General features: G+C 50.2%; 1 protein-coding gene across 6 annotated transcripts in view; it reads right to left on the minus strand.

The window, feature by feature from the left end:
* The window catches only part of Sgsm1 (small G protein signaling modulator 1), a 67,569-nt gene that overhangs the window by 20,683 nt on the left and 27,716 nt on the right, over nucleotides 1-19,170 (minus strand). For 2 of the 6 annotated variants that reach the window (NM_172718.3, NM_001162965.1), the window contains exons 9-18: nucleotides 18,690-18,814; nucleotides 16,425-16,492; nucleotides 15,555-15,718; nucleotides 15,231-15,363; nucleotides 12,132-12,270; nucleotides 10,390-10,454; nucleotides 9,677-9,822; nucleotides 4,799-4,927; nucleotides 2,385-2,567; nucleotides 1,977-2,045 (exon numbers count right to left, since the gene is read on the minus strand). In NM_172718.3, coding sequence (NP_766306.2) covers nucleotides 1,977-2,045; nucleotides 2,385-2,567; nucleotides 4,799-4,927; nucleotides 9,677-9,822; nucleotides 10,390-10,454; nucleotides 12,132-12,270; nucleotides 15,231-15,363; nucleotides 15,555-15,718; nucleotides 16,425-16,492; nucleotides 18,690-18,814 — 1,221 coding nt within the window. Of the gene's footprint in view, nucleotides 1-1,771; nucleotides 2,046-2,384; nucleotides 2,568-4,798; nucleotides 4,928-9,676; nucleotides 9,823-10,389; nucleotides 10,455-12,131; nucleotides 12,271-13,606; nucleotides 13,772-15,230; nucleotides 15,364-15,554; nucleotides 15,719-16,424; nucleotides 16,700-18,689; nucleotides 18,815-19,170 lie in introns of those variants that run through there. The other 4 variants (NM_001309528.1, NM_001309526.1, XM_006535122.4 and 1 more) reach the window with 3 other exon arrangements.

The raw sequence follows: 19,170 nt of genomic DNA on the forward strand, positions 1-19,170 counted from the left end.
GTAATATCCAACAACAGGAGTGACTTCGGTATGGAATCTGCCTGTAGCGGAATAGCATGCAGTCAGTACAAAGGCAGTGTGTTCTTTATGGCTGTCAATCTTCCAAGTGCTGAGGTCGCATCAGCGATTCAGCTGGCCACAGCTGGCTCTGAGGAGGGCAACTAGGGAAATGAAGTTTGGGGGAGGGGAGTGGCTTTCTACTGTACGGACCTCTAACACTTAGATTTGCTTGTGTTTCTGTGTCCTTCAGCCACAACCCTCAAGGTCACAGTAAAGATCAGGTCAAGGCCTCACACTGCTTCTCTAAGTAGCTGCCATCAGTTTTACTTCACTGAATCTATTTCTGCTCTTTCATGAGCAGGGCTGGGACCTCATCATGTGCATAGGCTTGGTGTATACACACACACACACACACACACATTATACTACCCAGAAGGTATTTTATGAACATTTGTATGCTTTTTATTTATTTGTGTGTGTGTGTCTGCATGAATGCAGGTGCCCTTGTAGTCCAGAAGAGGGTGCACATCTTCAGGGGTTACACTTGGTTGTAAGGCACCTCATGTGGATACTGGGAACTTTATTTATGCATTTATGTTTGTGTGTGTGTGTATATGTGTGTGTGTGTCATGAATGCAGGTGCCCTTGCAGTCCAGAAGAGGGCGCCAGATCTCTTGGGGTCAGACCTAGTTGTGAGGCACCTCATGTGGGTGCTGGAAACTAAATCTGGGTCCTCTGCAAGAGCAGCTTGTGCCCTTCACTACCGAGCCATCACTCCAGCTTGCTTTGTGCTTTTCCTTTTGTTTAATGAGGCTTTCAGTAGAGTGATGCCCAAAAGTTGTTGAACAATAAGTCTGCCAGTGTTTATGTGGGATTTTAAGATCTACCAAATATAGTGGTTTGAATTGGTTGCCCGCCGCCCCCCCGCCCCCATAGATTCATGTGTTTGAATGCTTGGTCCACAAGGAGTGACACTATTGTGAGGCGTGTCCTTGTTAGAATAGGTATGGGCTTGTTTGGGGAAGTGTGTCACTGTGGGGTGAGCTTTGAGGCTCCCATGCTCTCGCTCTACCCAGTGCAGAAGAGACCCTCCCTCCTCCTGGCTGCCTGCGGAAGAGAGTCTTTCCTGGCTGCCTTCAGACCAAGATGCAGAACTCTTGGCTCCTCCAGCACCATGTCTGCCTGCACGCTGCCATGCTTCCTGCCATGATGATAATGGACTGAACAGCTGAAACTAAGCCAGCCTCAATTAAATGTCTGCCTTTGTTAAGAGTCGCCTTGGTCATGGTGTCTCTTCACGGAAGTGAAACCCTAAGACATTATATATTTCTGTGTGTGTGTAAAGGCATCCAGAAGGTTCTGGAAGGCCACACAGCGTACTGATGATCTTAGTACTGTTTCAAGGGAGGACGGAGATGAAGGAGACAGAAGCAAAGTACAGGCGTGCGGTTTGCTGTTTTATAGGAGAGCAGGCTCCTGGTCAGCCTGTGAGTTCAGAGGTGCTGAGTCCAAGATTCAACCAATGCTGAGTGAAAATACCCACAAACCACTGCACCTGCGCAGACCAGGCTCTTCATTCCTAGTGGCACAGCCTGATAGCTATTTCCATGTCGTTTGCACTGACTGCACTGCTTGTGAGTGGCCTAGAGGTGACCTGGCGAATGCAGTGTTCTGTACACACCCTTGTCATTTTACCCGGGACTTGGATCCCGGGATGCTGATGTCTACAGGGGCTTCATTCCACTGTTATGGGTTCCAAGGAGACAGCAACTGCTTGCAATACTTAGTTTACTTCCGATACTAGCCATAGAAAGCTGAATGCATCAAGCAAAGCGGCTGATAAATGATGGACATCCAAACCCTACCACCGCAGATGGGAGGGTGGGGCTTGCATGGATTGGGCGGGGCTTTCTGGGTGGGTGTGGCTTTGCGGATGGGGTGGGGCAAGAGTGGGGAGCTGAGCCTCAGAAAGTCACCTGTGTGCTGCTGCTGGAGTCGCTCTGCAGTCGGAGGTTCTGGCGGCCTGAGCTGCAGCTCTGGGATGACTGAGATAGACAGGAACCAGACAGGCAAAGACAGAAGGTCACAAAAAGGGTTTCTGGGCTGGGAATCCAGGAAACCTGGTTCCATTCCTTCTCTTGACAGATGCAGCAGTGAAACCTGATACATGCTGTCTTCTCAGGGCTATCCCCAGACCTCCACCACGCCCGCAGTACAGATGCAAGAGCAGAGCCCAGAGGAAAGGCACTGGCAAGATTCTCTGGGTGCAACTTGAATCTATATCTGATTCTAAAGCTCTTCCTCCCCTCAAAAGCTGAAGGTGCGGCTGTCCCAAGACCCTGGCCCCTCCCATCAGCATTTCCCTCAGGCCAGCTGTCCTTTACCTCATTGCTGATGGTGGAGTCCCGGTGCAGCATCCGGTGAAGGTGGCTGTCCAGGCTGGCTCCTGAAGAGCACTTGGCCAGGGCAGCCGCGTGGGACTCCCGCTCCCTCTGTCTCACGATAGCTTCACAGCCCAGCCACTCCGACATGGTTTGTGCGTAGCAGGCATGGATCTGTTCGTCTACCTGTGGGCACGTGTGAAGGGCACAGGCGGTGCTGAACACCCTAGGCTCTGGCCTGTCTGCATTTAATGTCAATGGCACTTGACGTTGCTGGATGATGTCCATGCCCAGAATACTACAGAGCAAGGCTAGTTTGCCTCCACCTTCCTTCCCCCTCAGCTCCCTCCTCAGTAATTCATTCACTCCCACAATCAAAGTTTGTTTGCATACTTTCTCTATTTCCTCATTCTTTATCTATTAATTATGCAATCCGTTTCCACATTCGCTTATTATTTATTTACTCCATTTTCTCATTCGTTTCTTTTGATAAGTAACTATATCTTCCCAGGAACCAAGTCAGGCATATACTTTACCAGATAAGCAAAATCCTGCTACCTATCCCCCCACCCACTCACCCACCAGTTCACCCACCAACCCACCCACCCATCCATCAGGTGAGGGCAATATCAGATTACCAGAATGTTTTCTTCAAGACTGAACCTGCCTCCACCAGTATGACCCGGTAATCTCACTACCAGGCATTTCCTCAACACAGAAAGCCTGCATTGGATGTCAGCTGTAGTTAGCTGTTCTCAGCCCAAAAGGGTAAATAAATAAAGGTTCATAGCATCGCCCAGCTACCTATCAGCAAAACCTTGGTGTATGCCCAGGGTAAGTGTTAACTCACTAAAAGGAAACAGGCAGCAGTAGAACAATTTGGATGGATCTAGAGATTGTACTGAATTTAAAAGTCAATACCCAAAGTTTCCACACTACAGAACTCTGTTTATACAACATTCTAGATGTGAGAAGATTCTGGAAATGGAAGACGGGAGGAGGAACCCGGGGGATGATGGCAGGATGGAGGTGGGCGTGGCTACAGAGGGACCAGTGAGGATTCTTTTTGTTTGTTTCTTTTATGGTTTGTCGAGATACACTTTCTTTCTGTAACAGCCTGGCTGTCCTGGACTCACTTTGTGGACTAGGCTGGCCATGAACTCACAAAGCTCCACCTGCCTCTGCTTCCAGAGTGCTGGGATAAAAGGTGTGTGCCATCACACCTTGTAGTCTCCCTCCCCCAGCCTGAAACCTGCTTGCTCAGGGGTGGAGCTTGCAGCCTCAATCGTTCTGCCATGCCCACTGCTGGAACCTGCCGCTTTGCTGTTCACCCTGCTATTGGACCCCAAGATTAATTGGCAGGAATCGGGCCCCTTCCCCTGCTTTATATCTGCGTGCAGAACAGTAAAATTGAGCTTTGATCAGAATGCCTGTCTTAGCTACATTTCTTTCTCTCGCCACCTAGCCCCTCTTCTCTTCCAGGTTTCCAAAATGCCTTTCCAGGCTAGAACCCAGGTTGTGATCTACTGGCCAGACACAACAACACCTGACCAAGGTGAGGATTCTTAAGGCACCAGCAATGCACAAGTCTTGATACATAAGAAAATAAGTACATACACACCGTTGTATACACACAGACACACATACCAGTGTGTATACATGTACACAAACACCAGCATGCATATGTGGAGACACACACACATACACACACACACAGGAGGATGGAGGAGCCTGAGTGGGGTGGGATGCTGTACCAGCATCAGTGAACTATGACAGCATAGGACATCACAGTTCTGTTGGAGGTCACCATAGGGAAACTGAGTAAAGGTCACACAGGTCTCTGCAATGCTTCCTACAAGGCACGGGAGTCTACATGACCTCAAAACAGGAGGTCGGCTTGTTTGAAAATTCTCTCATGTTGTATTTCCACCAAATAGCTTTTTTCCTCCATGTTCCTGTTTCTTCACTGTGTCACTCACCAACAAGACTGTAACAGGCAACCAGGGCTCTACTGTACCCAGAGCTCAGCTGCCCAGTACCCAGGTGCACAGGGCCCAGCTGCCCAGTATCCAGGTGCATAGGATCCAGCTCCCCAGTGCCCAGCTGCACAGTATACAGCTGCCCAGTACCCAGGTACATAGTGCACAGGTGCACAGTAGCTAGCTACACAGTGCCCAGGTATACAGTGCTCAACTCCCCAGTACCCAGGTGCACAGAGCCCAGCTGTATAGTGCACAGCTGCACAGCACCCAGCTGCACAGTGTCCAGCTGTCCAGTACCCATCTTCATAATACCAGCTGCATGGTGCCTGGCTACACAGTACCCAAGGGCACAGTTCCCAGCCTCACAGCACCCAGCTGTCTAGTTCTCAGCTCCACAGCACCCTGGAACTTTCATTGTCCTTACAGGTAACTAACCTCTTTCCTCTCCATCTCTGTCATCCCAAACTGGTAGTGGCCGAGGAGGAAGGGCCACACTGCCCTGCGGATCTCAGGCTGGACACCTCCATAGTAGATGAGACGCAGCAGCTCCTGCTCCGGGTAGGTCTATGGGGGAGGGGTCAGAGGGCAAAAGGTCTGGTCAACAGGAAGCCAGAGTGGCCTGTGAGTCATGAATGAGCAAAGCCATAACTTTTGTGTCTGGAACATTCCCCCAAAATGCTTGTGTTAATGACTTGATCCCTAGTTTGGTACTATTGGAAGCTGGTGGGGCTCTGCAGAGGAGAAGCCCACATAGGTTTAGGTCACAGTGGAGGATGGTGGCTCAGCCCCACAGTAAGCCTTTCTGTTTTGCTCTTTTGCCATGTTTTCCTGCCAATTTGTCCTGTGTTGCCGAAGGACCACAGCCACAGGGCCTTCTGATCTCCACAATGAGAGCCATGATAAACATCTTTTCTTTATAAGCTTCTGGGTCTGGGAACTTGTTACAGTAACAGAGAGAGAACATACTACAGGGACCTGTAATTAACTCTGATATCACACGAGGAGCTAACAACCCAACCCACCCAACTACATCTGTGTGTGTGTGTGTGTGTGTGTGTGTGAGAGAGAGAGAGAGAGAGAGAGAGAGAGAGAGAGAGAGAGAGACATTACTTCCTAGGGAACCACACAGGGAGTTGTAAGGGCGACCGGCTCAGGTGTGAGGACTGATGTGTGTGTGTGGTGGTGGTGGGGGGGGGGCAAAGTGTGAAGTGGGGAAAAAGATAAAGATGTGACCAGGGATGATATAGGATAGCAGGTGTGAAGGACCATGCTGCAATTCAAGCACTCAGCGCAGGTCAAGGTCATCCCTAACTACACAGAGAGTTTGAGGCTAGCCTGGGCTACATGAGACCTTATCTCATGATGAGGTAAAAACAACAACAACAACAAAACAAAAAAGAATAGGTGAGTTAAGAGGGAGAAGAGGAAGAAGGGAGAGGAAGAAGAGGAGAGAAAAGGGAGGGAGGGAGAGGATTAGAGGGGGATAATTGGGGGGGGAGCATGTGCCCAAGGCTGTGCCTAATGTACTAGCAATCCCATTTAATTAACAAATGCAATCTCATCTCTAGTCAGCATGAAGAAAATGACTCTAAAGCAAAAGAATTCAAAGTGAGCATTTTCAGAAGCTTCTTCTGACACCCAGTGTTCGGCACAGCAGGGTAGCTTAGGGCTTTCTCTAGTTCGGGCTTAGCTTTGTTGCTTCAAGAAAATCCACCGGGCGAAGCCGCAGCTACAGTATAGCCTTCCTTGGGTTGCCATGGGAACTCTGACCACTTAGGTAGATAATGTCAGAGTCTTTAGAAATCAGAAAACCTGGCTGTGGCACAAATGCAAAGTCCTCATCAGAAAGACTTCCTTTCTTCAAGGGGTTGGGGGGAGGGCGCTCTCTGGAGTCACTTGGATGTCCACTGTTTCCCTTGGTTTTTATTTTATGTGCACGAGTGTTCTGCACCATGTGCCTGCAGTGCCCACAGAGGCCAGAAGAGGGAGCCGAGGCCCCTGGAGCTGGAGTTACAGCAGGCTGTGAGCCAGCATTGAACCCAGGTCCTCTGATAGAGCAGCCAGTGCTTTTAACCACTGAGCCATCTCTCTAGCCTCCTTGGCTTTAATTTATGAGTTATAAAATGACTCCTCTGAAGTTTCTAATTCCTTTTTTAGTGTGAGTCTCTAGGGGTTTGTGAGTTCTGTTGTCAGTTTGCTGGTACATACATTTCTATGGCGTTCACATGTCCAATCCATTCCTTTGCCTGTGGAGTCTGTAGTGGTGTCCCCTCATTGGCTTCTGACTGGTCACCTGTGTACCCTCTACACACCTGTGCTTCTAATAAGGGGTTTCCCAGCTTTGCTGGCCTTCCCTAAGAGCCAGCTTTGAGTTTCTTATCTCCATTCTCTGTGTGTTCTAATTCTTTTCTGATCACTATCTTTCCTCCTGTCTGTCTGCTTCAGGTTCAGTATGCTGCCCCACGCACCACTTCCGGTTCCTATGATAGAAGGTTAAGTTGTTGATTTGACATATTTTTACTTTATAGATACAAAACTTAGACCTATGTATGCATATATGTATGTATAATGTATGTATGCATGTATAATGTATGTATGTTACATGTATGTATAACGTGTGTTACATATATGCATTATAACATATGTATGTATGTGTATTTATTTGATATGATACTATGTGTATGCCTGATCCCTTCAGAGGCCAAATGATGGTAGGAGATGCCCTGGAACTGGAGTCGCATGCTACGGTGAATTGTCTGATGTGGGTGTTGGGAAAAGCAAGCGCTCTTAACCACTGAGCCATCTCTCCAGTCCCTGAACTGTAAGACAATGCTATGTTAAATTTTAACATTTCCTGTTTTGTTTATGATCTTGGGTCCTGTTTCTTGTAAATGCCATAGCTACAATTATTTGCTGGAGTGACAAGAGAGGAGATGATATTAAAAATAGAAAAGCTATTTCCAGGACTCCTGGAGCCACGGGACTACATTTCCCAGACTCCTTTGCATTCACGTGTGGTCACATGACCGTTTTTTTTTTTGGCCAGTTGGGTGTGAGAAGTAATGGATACTATTTGCAGGTCTGGGACTAGGAGGAAGTTGGTAGGTTCTCTCCGGCTTCTCAAGGGACCATGAAGTGGAAGGGGATGCCACTGACACAGCTCACCAGTGAGAAATAAACCCAGTGTTTCCAGGCAACAAGGCAGCGGGGACAGTTTCTGGGATTCAGTGTACAGCACAAGAAGGCAGCTAAGCCTTAAGAAAGGACTACACCAGACGGGGGAGGGAGTGTTCATCAAGTAATTCTGGCTCATCCACTGTTTCACCCAATTTGACCTTAAACTGGTATCTCCCAAACTGGATCACGGAAGCACTCCGGGGACTTCAGAAACAGACGTGGGCTCTTCTCCCAGAGATGCAGATCTGGAGCAGAGCCTAGAAGCCAGTTGGGCCTGTAGCTCCCCATGAACTAGCAGGCTCACGCTGTGCCCGTGGGAGGCAGAGAGAGTACTCTGGCTTATCTATTTCAGGTTTTATTACACTACAATCAACTTCTAGGAACTCATTCGAAAAATCAAAATGCCAGGGGTATAGAAGGGCGTGCGCTAGTGCTGCCGCTGCACTACCGGAAAAGAATTCTTTTTAAAAAGAGCAAAAAGGAAGCCAGGAGGCGCACGCCTTTAATCCCAGCACACAGGAGGCAGAGGCAGGCGGATTTCTGAGTTCAAGGCCAGCCTGGTCTACAAAGTGAGTTCCAGGACAGCCAGGGCTACACAGAGAAACCCTGTCTCAAAAAACCAAAAAATAAATAAAATAAAATAAATGTTTTTAAAATAAAAATTAAAAAGAAATATAGATGAGGTGGATACAAATATATTCCTATCACTCTATAGCTATAAACAAGAGACCAAAGACATGATACATAAGTTTAGAAACTCTGTGTATATATAATAAACACAGAAATATATAAGATCTATATAATAATACACAGGCATAAATATCTCTGTGTATTTGTAGATGTATTGATTAAAAATCCTGATGAAGTATATGATATATAACTTCTATGTCTTTTTGTTTGTTTGTTTGTTTGTTTTTGAGACAGGGTCTCCCTTTGTCGCTCTGGCTGTCTCAGAACTCACTGTGTAGAACAGGCTGGACTTGAACTCACAGAAATCTGCCTGCCTCTGCCTCCCAGGTGCTGGGACTAAAGGCATGTGCCACCAGTGCCCCACTTCCCTCTTTCTTCACAGCAGTGGATGAGATGACCAGCTGTCCCATGCTCCTGTACCTTGACTAACTGTGAGCTAAAATAAGCCCTTACACCTTTAAATTGCTTGGGGGGAGGGGGATTATAACTGCAACAGGAGAGAAACTTTGTTGCATATAAATCCACAAAGCTTTGAAGCTATAGATACAGCAACAGGAGAGAAACTTTGTTGCATATAAATCCACATACCTTTGTAGCTATAGATACAGCAACAAAACCAAGGGTACAGGCAGGGTGACTGACAGCGCTGGGGCAGGTGCCCAGACTGTAGCCTGAGTCAGATGGACAGGGTCAGAGCAGGTGCCAAGGCCACAGCCTACATGCATCCCAAAGTAGGTATGAACTTGGTCCAACACATAATCAGTGACTTAATCAAAACATTATGCTACGTAACTGAGGCTATCCTGGAACTCACAAAGTGTCTTAGGCTCGCCTCAAACCCACAATCCCTTTGCCTCAGCTTTGTGAACACTGCAATGACAGGTATGTGCCACCATGTCCATCTTAGCTGTCCCTTCTCTTCTCTTCAAAGTTGAATAGCCTTGTCCCCAATGCTTGGGCCCTGAAGGGTTTCAGACTTAAGATTTTCTTGCAAGTTGGAATATTTGTATGTATGTATGTGTGTGTGCATATATATATATATATATATATATATATATATATATATATATATATATAAGTATGGGTCTGTTCTAAGTCCATGTATTTAACATACACTTATTCACACAGCCCACAGGTCACTATATATGGTATTTTTAGTGCATAGCATGTTTGTGACCTGTCACGTGAGGTCAAGTGTGGGATTTTCCATTGGGGTTTTATGTCAGAGTTTCAATTCTAGAAATTTTGGATTTTGGTTTTGGCACTGGGATACTGTACCTATGCATTTTCCCTGACTCCCTCACCCTTTCATCTGGATGGGACTCAAGTCAGCTGTGGAGTTGGCAGGCCATGTTCAGAGAGGCATACCTACCTGGGTCCCCATGAGTCTGACCTGACAAGATGGCACCCCTCCGTTCTGCCCTCTGATGAACAAACCCAGCTCACCGTGCTGTCCTGGATGTATTTTTCCCAGATGCTGGCTGTCAACCCTTGCCCAGCGTCACAGGGCAGGTCTGGAGACACGATCATGTGATTGACCAGGGCTGACAGGTGGGTCCTCACGGTGGACAGGTGTCTGCAGTAGGCGAGCCCTGGCCAGGGAGGGAAGGCAGGCTTCATCTTCTGCCCACCACACTTCACTAAGTCTCTCCTGGAAGCTCCACAGGGCTACCCACCTCTATCTTCAGGAACTCTCAACCCAGAAAATTCTCATTGTCCCTTTTCCAGGGGAGGAACCCAAGTTGAGGATGCTGTCACTGGGTGTCCTGACAACTAAACCTAAGGGACGATTTGTCTTTGGACAGACACCACTCTCCTCTGCTGGAAGCTACCACATTTAATAGATGTGCTGTGGGCAGGGAAGGGACAGGGAAGTAGGAGGAACCAAGGACTCCTGGGCTCACCCTAGGCCTGTCTCCCATTCCTATAGAAACAACTAAAGCCGGATGTGGGCAGAATCCCTGATGGATGGAGAAGGGAATGTCTGAGAGATACCAAGTACTCTGCTTGCTTTCCAAGCTAGTCCTGTCCCCTCAAAGGAGTGCCTGCCACGAGCACCTTCGTCCGCTTTGCCCTGGGCACTGGGAACATGCCTGGGGCGCGAGGCACTTGATAAATGCTTCTTGCAGACAACAGCAGGATGGGGGATGTGCACTCACATCCATAGAAGGCTCTGGAGAGGATCTGGTACTTCATGTTATCACACAGCAGTTTCAGTGGGGCCCTGCAGGAGAAGGGAGGAGCAGAGGGACACACACAGCTTAGATGTTCTACAAAGGAACCATCCACGCTCCACACAGTAGATCGAAGTCAACTGTCAGGACAGAGGGAGGCCACTGTGCCCACCCCACCCCCATGCCCCTTCTCTGTCACAGCCCAGGTTTCTGTTGGGGGGATCAGCCATTCATAGCGTTGTGTCTCCATGGCTTAGATGCCCTGGACGATCACCTGAGACGGCTGGCTGGCAGAGAAGCAGTCATGTGACCCAACCTGGGCCAATGAGAATCAGCCCTGGGATCTGTGCTTGTATCTACCTGGAAGCATGCTCGTTTTTTCCTGCCCCTAAGCCAGCAGGATACATAGTAGTGGCTGCTGGAAGTCTTGGCCACCACCAAGGAGGGCCAGCCCAAGAACACAGCACCATAAAGGCCCTGGCCCGGCCCACAGACCGGGAGATCAGGAGGGCTGTTCCTGTTCTGAGCGTTGGGATCCAGCCAGGCTCAAAGCTGTGTTCCCTGAACCTCTCAATCATGTGAGCACATCTTTTTTTTTTTTTTTTTTTAAGATAGGGTCTTATTCATTATATAGCTCAGGCTAGCCTGGGACCCACAGCCCTCCTGCCTCAGTCTCTTGGATGCTGGGAATCACTGGCTTTCTCCATCACACACATTCATTCTCCCCCCTACCCTTCGAAACAGTTTGAAGGAGTAGCCCCTGGGTTTGGCCGCGTGAACTGCACGGTAGGCGGGGCTCAGGGCTGATGATGTTCCCTGCTCCGTGCTTGTTGGGAGTGGAAGCAAAGAACAGTGCTCAGTACTGCTGGCTACGGAGACAGATGGGCTGTGAGCTCTTATAGGGCTCAGAATAGAAGACTCCGTGTATCTATCCTGAGGCTACCCCAGGGAGACTGGATAAACCCAGGAAGCCTGAAAAGGGAGCATGGCTAAAGTCCTGGGGAGCATAGCTGAAGTCCTGGGAGTGGCGCTCCCTCTTCCTTGCCCGTAGGATATGATGCTTGCCCAAGGTGCCCTTAGAATGTCGGGCTTGCCCAAGGTGCATATAGGAAGCCATTCCTCGGGCTTGCAACTCTGCAAAGAGGTGAGCTCCTCACTGACAGAGGTATGAAAGTCGATGCTCTGAGAGCAGACACTGGGCAAAGTTCTCAGTGGTCCACAGTTACCACGTGCTATTTCCTTGTAATAGCCCTACTAAGCTAATGTTTCATGCATGAGCACACAGAATACATGGCTGTCATTAAATAATATCTCTGGCTCCTGGTGCATGCTGAACCTGTATTTCTTAGCCTCCCTGTGAGTGGGACCATTGAGTTGAAAAGCAGAAATACCATTGCATCTGATACTGTGGCCCAGCAACATCCAAGATGGACGTCTGTTAGGAAGTGGGTCCATGGCAGCTTCACGGCACACAGGACATTTGCTATAAAAAAGCCATTGTTGTTTCAGGACTGTGTGTTACTGCAGCAGAACGTTATCCTGCCGGACAGAGTGCAAGGGAACTCCAGTGACCAGGACCACATAAAGCCATGATTTAACCCTAGCTCCATTTGCTATTCACACCGCTCCAAACTCAGGACGAGGCAAAAATGAAGCAATAGACAGCCAAAGGACTTTGGTTTGTGCTTCAAGCTCCTCCCTGAAGGAGGAGCCTAAGCCCCGCCTACCTCTCATGGTTACAGCCATTGGTTGAGCCGCCGTCAGCTGAGCCGCTTTGTGAACAGGAAGAGCAGGAGGACTTCCGAGGACTGGGTTGCCATAGGGGTGGAAGGTTGTTCATAGAGACATCCATTAGGTCCTGGGGCACTGTGGTGGATGATGGGTGGAAAGGGGGCTCAGCGATAACCTTGGTTAAACCCATGTGTATTATAGAAATCTCACTCCAAAGCAAGCAGCTCTCCCAAAGCTGGCCCGGGGACAGGGAGGATCGGAGTGTGACAGTCCCAAAGTGCCCAACCACAATCTGACATCGTCCCTGAGTCCACATGATCCAGTGAAAGCCACCACCAAAATTCAGAGGCTCTGGCTGCGGGGCAGAGTGGGAAGGACAGCGGAAGAGGGAAGAAGAGGAGGCGGGAGCTCAGAGTTGAGAAGACAGACCTATCCCGAGTGCAGAGAACCTCACCTCGCCATGTCCCCATTCAGTTCTGTTCACAGGAAGGTGACATTAGGGAAGGGGGACCTATTGGACACTTCCAGAGAAAGTCTGGGGGCATGAGTGTTGAGACAAAGACCCCCACAAGAGCTTGTGTGGTCAGAAGGGAGGGCGCTCATCCCAACACACAGGAAGAGTTCCAGCGCCTGGGATCTCGGCTAGGGATGATAGCAGCACTATTCACACTTCTGAACTAGACATCGCTTTCAACTGGCTCAGGTGGGGAGCTCCTAAGCCATGTGCCTGTCTAGCACCACTGATGTCTTGCAGACAAAACCATCAAATGAACTCAGCTTGTTATAGATTCTTTCTGTGCACCGTGTAGATTCCAAGGATTGGACTCGGGCTGACAGGCACAGTAGCAGACACCTCTACTTGCTGAGCCCTCTTGCTGGCCCCAAGACCTAGCTTCCTTTTGCTGTTTTCCAGTCAAGGATTTAAAACCATGCCAAGCTCGCAGGGGCTGGATTTGGCCTCTGGGCTGGGGTTTGCTGGTCCCCACTCTAGGACATTAGACAGGTGGTCATTTTCTCGCCTGCTATGACTTCTTAGGACAACTGCTCTCTCATAGGCTCTTCTGATTCCTGAGTGGGAGGGAGACACTTGTCATCAGAGCTGAGTGGCTGACTGGGTCACCACGATCCACTAGACAGTAGCGTGCTGGCTACAGAATGAGGCTCTTGAACCTGCTGACAGTGACTGGTTCCACGCTCCCTCCTCTCACAGACTCACCAATGAGCTGGCCAGAAAACACCCTGGTTCTAAGCCTGTCGCAGGGAAGTAGAGGGCAGGCAATCATGCACCAATGAGTCACAGAACCTAATGGCTGCCTTCTGTGGGGTGGGAACAGGGCTGCTTTCTGCGGAGCGGGGTGGGTACTGGGGCACAGGGCTACTCATTTGCCTCCATCTCCCTTGGGAACAAGACTCCAATGGCAACATGGCTGAGGTGTCACCCAGCTCCCAGGGAAGGGGAACCAGACATTACTGGGGGGCTGCTCCTTCACACTCCTTGTGGGGATGGTGAGGCACCCTCTGGTTTGTGCCCACTGGAGCCCCTTGGCCACCACTAGCATGGACTGGCCCGCAGCAAGCATCATCCAGGCAGGGCCAATGGACACAGGCCGGGGGCTGCCCATGAGGTCAAGGGCAACTTGAGACAGAAAACAAAAAGAATCATCAGTGAGGGGGTGCTAAGGTGGGTGGGACTGAGGTCACCAGAGAAACCAGTTCCCCAGGGTTCTAACCCTCACCCCACCCTGCTCCACACAGCTTCCACGAATGTCGTGCTGATCAGAGGAGGAAAGACTGGCACTTGTACAGTGCCCACCCTATGCCAGGCACTAGACCAGGTTCACCATTCATCCTTGGTGGCATGTGAAGAAGGAGTTTGTCCTCATTTTGCAGGACAGAGACTCAGAATGGTGACATTAATAGCAGCAGCGGGGACTGTTTCTCTTTAAGACATAGGCTTATCTTACCTAGCAACCCCACCTAGCCTCCAACTTATAATCCTCCTGCCTCAGTGTCGTGAATGTTAGATGACAGGTGTCTATCACACCTGGTTCATTCCAGTTGTATATGTGTGTGTGTGTGTTGTGTATATGTGTGATGTGTGTTTGTGCAGGTGCACATAGATATGTGGATGTCTGTATATGTTTGTGTACATGTTTGTGGGGGCAGAGGTCAGCCTCAAGTGTTGTTCTCCAATACCATGTAGTTTGGCTTTTGAGACGGACAACCATGCACCAATGAGTCTCTCACTGGCCCAGAACTTGGCACGCAGTGTAAACTGGCTGGCTAGGGACACCCAGACTGACTAGTGCTTGACTCTGATTCCCTAGCACTTGGGTAACAAGTGCCTGCCACTATGCCATGCTTGGCTTCGTGTGTGTGTGTGTGTGTGTGTGTGTGTGTGTGTGTGTGCGTGCGCGTGCGCGTGCGCGCGTGTGCACATGAATGCCCCCATGTGTGCCCATGAGTGCTAAACACAGAAGTATGGTTGTACGCAGAGGCCAGAGCAAGATCGGGGTGCTTTCTTCTATTGAAGGTCTCTCTAAATCAAAGGCTCATCTAGGTGGATGAGCCAGGGAACACAGGGGCTTTGCCCGTTTCTGACCCCCAGTGCTAGGGTTATGGGCCTGGGCAGCCATGCCCGGCTTTTTATTAGATATTCGAATACATATCCTGTGCTCCCATTGGCTCTTCATAACTCAAGTGAGGTGCTGACAAGAGGGACTGCACGGCAGCTAGCACAAGCCTGCTCTGTGTATGCAGAATGCTCATAGCCGACCCTAGAAACAGCCCATTTCACCCATGAGGAAAAAGAAGGCCGGGGGGGGGATAAAAAGAAACCTGCCCATGTCAAGCCAGGGTCCTAGAGCCCAGGCCACTGTCACAGTTACTGTTCCCTCCTGCCCGGTGGTGTCCTTACTAGCAGAATAAGGGGGTGGCTACTGGCTCTCATTTTGGGGGAGGTGGAAGGCACCAGGACACTTAAGTTTCTGGGTGTCCTTTGGTGGTCCCAGAACCTAGGCCCATTGCCTCCCAAGGGTAACTTTTGGAGTAGTTCTCAGGAGGAGCTGGTGAGCTCAGGTCCCAGGGCTGCTTACCGAATTCAGACTGCGTGCCAGGGTAGATGATGCGGAACACGTAATCCGTGGCTTCGTCGTCCTCCTTGTCTGAAGACGTGGACTCGGAGGACCCCTGTGGGCTGCGCTTGCGCAACTTAGGAAATACCTTCCCCTGCAGGAGCACATCCAACGGTAGACCTCAGGAAGCCACCTATCTCCATGCCTGGCATCACTGAGAGTCTCAGTGGGCAGCGCTAGAGCGCCCCCCCCCCCAAGTCACAGTAGAGCCCAGTGATACCCCATGGGTGGCATCCTCCAGCCTCCTCCAGCTCCGCCCCCCCCAGCCCCCAGCCGACCCCTCACCTTTCCTCGCTGTGACCAAAGCGGCGGGTCCAGCTGCCCGTGCGGAAGCAGCCCATTCTCCAGACAGGAGAGGAACTGTAGCAGGTGCCCGCCCTTGGGGAAGCGGAAGGGTGGCCTCTGGATTCCATCCTGGCTCACCAGCACGACAGTCCCGCCGCTGTCCACTGCCACCATCAGCACCATCAGAGAAGAGAGGACGGCAGGATGTCACCACAAAGCATGCTGCGGTCCCCGCTCTGCAAACACACGCCTTCACCCCCCCCCGACCCCCCAGCTATACTGGATGTTAAAAGTACGGCCTTACTGTTTAACACCCAGGACATCCCTGTGAGGCTTGGCTGTTCATTCCCTATTTTACAAGGGACAGAACCAAGGCTCAGAGAGGTTTTACATCATCCCTAAGGTCACACAGCTGCCAAGCCTGGATCGGAACCAAGCAAGGTCTGCCTTACTAAAGGGAATTAAAGCACTGAGTTCCACACTTATTCTAGACATACTTCCGACTTTAAGGAACTATAGTGATTAATGATCTCAGGTCTGCAGACCACTGATTTCAAAGTCACAAAGATCTGGTTTTCAGGTCCCCTCTCTATAGCCAACATTCTGCATTATTTCATATACATCTGTGCAACACCTCCATCCCTGCACACACACACACACACACACACACACACACACACACACACACACACCGGTGACTGAATGGTTGCAGTGATTCAGAGCTGGCACACTCAGAGAAATAATGCAGTTTGCTTGAGGAGGTACACCTGAGTGTCTCCTAATGTTGAATGAATGATCGGGGTGTGGCGGGAAGCAGGGACAGTGTCCCACAAAGGTCGCTCAGCCACCTGCTCTCCCCATGGTTCCTACCTTGTTGATGGCAGTGCAGGTAAACTATCTCCTCTAAGCGGATGGTCACAGCGTAGTCCCAGTAGACACTGGAAGGGGAAGTGAGGGAGACTGTGGGAAGCCAGAGGTCACCAAGACCTACTTGTCCCAGCATCTGTGTCCCGAGCCTGCTCAGCCATCCTCCTCTTTCATCCTACCACCACAACTTTCCGAGTAAAACCCCTTCTCCCTGTCTATGAAGTTACCGGAGCTCAACTCTGCCAAGTCTCTAGCCTAGAAGTCCAGCGTGAGCGCCTGACCCAGGGTGACCAATCAGCACTCTGAGATGATCACCTGACCCAGGCTAGCCAATCATCACTGACCAGTCACAGTGACCAATTCAGGATTGGCACGGTGACTCAAAGAGAGATGATAGGCTTATGCTTCCAGAGCCCAGGAAGAGCTCCTTGCTGCCCAGGGACGTTCAGAACTATGCGAGGCCTGTCTGAGCACAGGCTGGGCAGGCAGGAAAGCAGAGGCAAGAGACAATGGTGGGTTCAGGAACGGCTACTCAAGTCCCTGGGTCTAGCCTGAGGTCTCCCACCCCTGGATTATTTCAATCACTGGACAAATGGTCCAGTTGCTTGACCCTGGCTTTTTTGTACCTGGAAGATAAACACTGGTACTAGCTCAGAGGCACGCGGCCACTGTGCAGCCGTGGGCAGAAGTCAGAACGGTCTCACCCCGTTCTGACCTTACATAGGCCAATAGTGTGATTGGAGGAGCCTCTGTTTCCCTGTATATAAAATGAGGACTCTAATATCCCCAGCTATAAAATGGGGATGTTAACGCAATCTCCACTGTAGTGTTTCTCAGAGGATTTAATAGAATATTTCATTTGAAGACTCGACCCAGAGCCCCTCACACTGTTAGCTCAGAACACAGTCCTTGCAACACAGTCGCTCCAAGTACTGACTTAGTATATATTTCTAGCTCAGGACCCACCACGATCCTGAAATAAGTTGCTCCCCTCTCCGAACAGTATGTAAGGGGGTATGTGGGAATGGAGGTTCTGTGGCAGTCCAAGAATGCAACCACGCAGATATGCTGAACCAGGAAGTGGAGCTCAGCAGCACCACACAGCCCCCCACCCCCTGTGCAGAGCCACCACAGTCCTACCAAGGTACCACGATGCCAGCCAGGACTGAGCACATGGCTGTGGTCCAGGCCTGTCCAACCCAGCATCCCCAGCTGGTCTGATGGATACTATTCCCATGTGACCTTCCGTGCTTTCCCTTCTGCGCCTGCGCTCATCTCCCCCAGGTCCTTCCTCAAAGTCTTTCTTTCATCAGTCCTTTCGTGGTACCCGCTCTTGGGAGAACCCAGAGTAACGCAGGCATTACACTAGCAACTGTGACCCACTTCTGACACCTTCTGTGAAGGGCTCTACTCCTACACTCTTAAGTACAGCTTGGGAAACAGGCTGGGGGGAATATGGAAGTGGCGTCACTGGGGAGGGGGAGGGGCTAGTTCTTACTCAGTCTGATGTGTCCTCATGGATTGCTGAGTTGCCATTTACAGGTTCAGTATTTGCTACCCTTACACTTTGATAGGCCTGGGAGCCCACTTAGAAATTCTTTTTCTTTTTCTTTTCTTTTTTCCCTCCTTCCTTCCTTTCTTTCTCTCTCTCTCTCTCTCTCTCTCTCTCTCTCTCTCTCTCTTTCTTTCTTTCTTTTTCAAGGCAGGGTTTCTCTGTGTAGCCCTGGCTGTCCTGGAACTCACTCTGTAGACCAGGCTAGCCTCAAACTCGGAAATCTGCCTTCTTCTGCCTCCCAAGTGCTGGGATTAAAGGCATTAAAGGATTAGCGCCACAACTACCCAGCTCATAAATTCTTTAAATTACATTTTTATTTATTTAGCTGTGTGTGTGTGTATGGTGGGTACACAGCATGTTGAATGAGTGGAGGTCAAGGGGTAATATGAAGGAGTCAGGTTCTCTCCTTCCACCAGATGGGCCCCGGGAATAGAACTCAGGCTTCGAGGAACTGAGCCATCTCACTGGCCCCTGAGAATACACTTATGAATGTGAGCAGCTGACCACGCCTATTCCTGAGGCCCTGCCCCCTGTCTCCAGGTGCTCCCAAAGCTGGTGTTCCTTCTGAAGCTACAGCAGCAGGGAGGCTGGGCCAGGTCACCATAACAACCAGTTCACACAACAGGCAGGCCTGTCTGGCTCTGAAGAGAGCATCTCCGTGTTTAGATGAGTAGAAGGTCTTGGGGCACATCCAACTGAAGTTCAACTCTTACCTCTTCTCGTAGTCCAGATCCCCCACAGACCCGTTCATCAGCTGATTGGGTGTCCACTTCAAGGTCATGACATCCGCTGTCTGGTGCAGAGACAGGTACCCTGGCACGGCCTCCATGTCATCCCTCTGCAGAGAGAAGAGATCTCAGGCCTGGTCATGTTGCTGGGCTCTGGTGGACACAGGCCTGAGCCTGCCTCAAGGATGCAGAAGCAGAATCAAAGGGTTGGGTTGTTTTTGGCATAAGCCCAGCGAGCAGAGAAACCACCTGCAGTCCATCCTGTAGATATTACCCAGAATCCCTCTCCCCAAGCCCCACCCACCATTCTTCCAGCAGCCTGAACCTCTGTCTGCCCAGAATCTGTGCATGGAACCTCTCATCCTCTTCCCATTATCTGAGGTCACTGGGCAGGCAAGAAAATGTCCCCGTCTCTCTTCTGGGAAGGACACCCTGCCCACTCCTGCCTGAGCTGCAGCCTTATCCA

Source organism: Mus musculus, chromosome 5 (assembly GCF_000001635.26).
Source record: "Mus musculus strain C57BL/6J chromosome 5, GRCm38.p6 C57BL/6J".
NCBI lineage: Eukaryota > Metazoa > Chordata > Mammalia > Rodentia > Muridae > Mus > Mus musculus.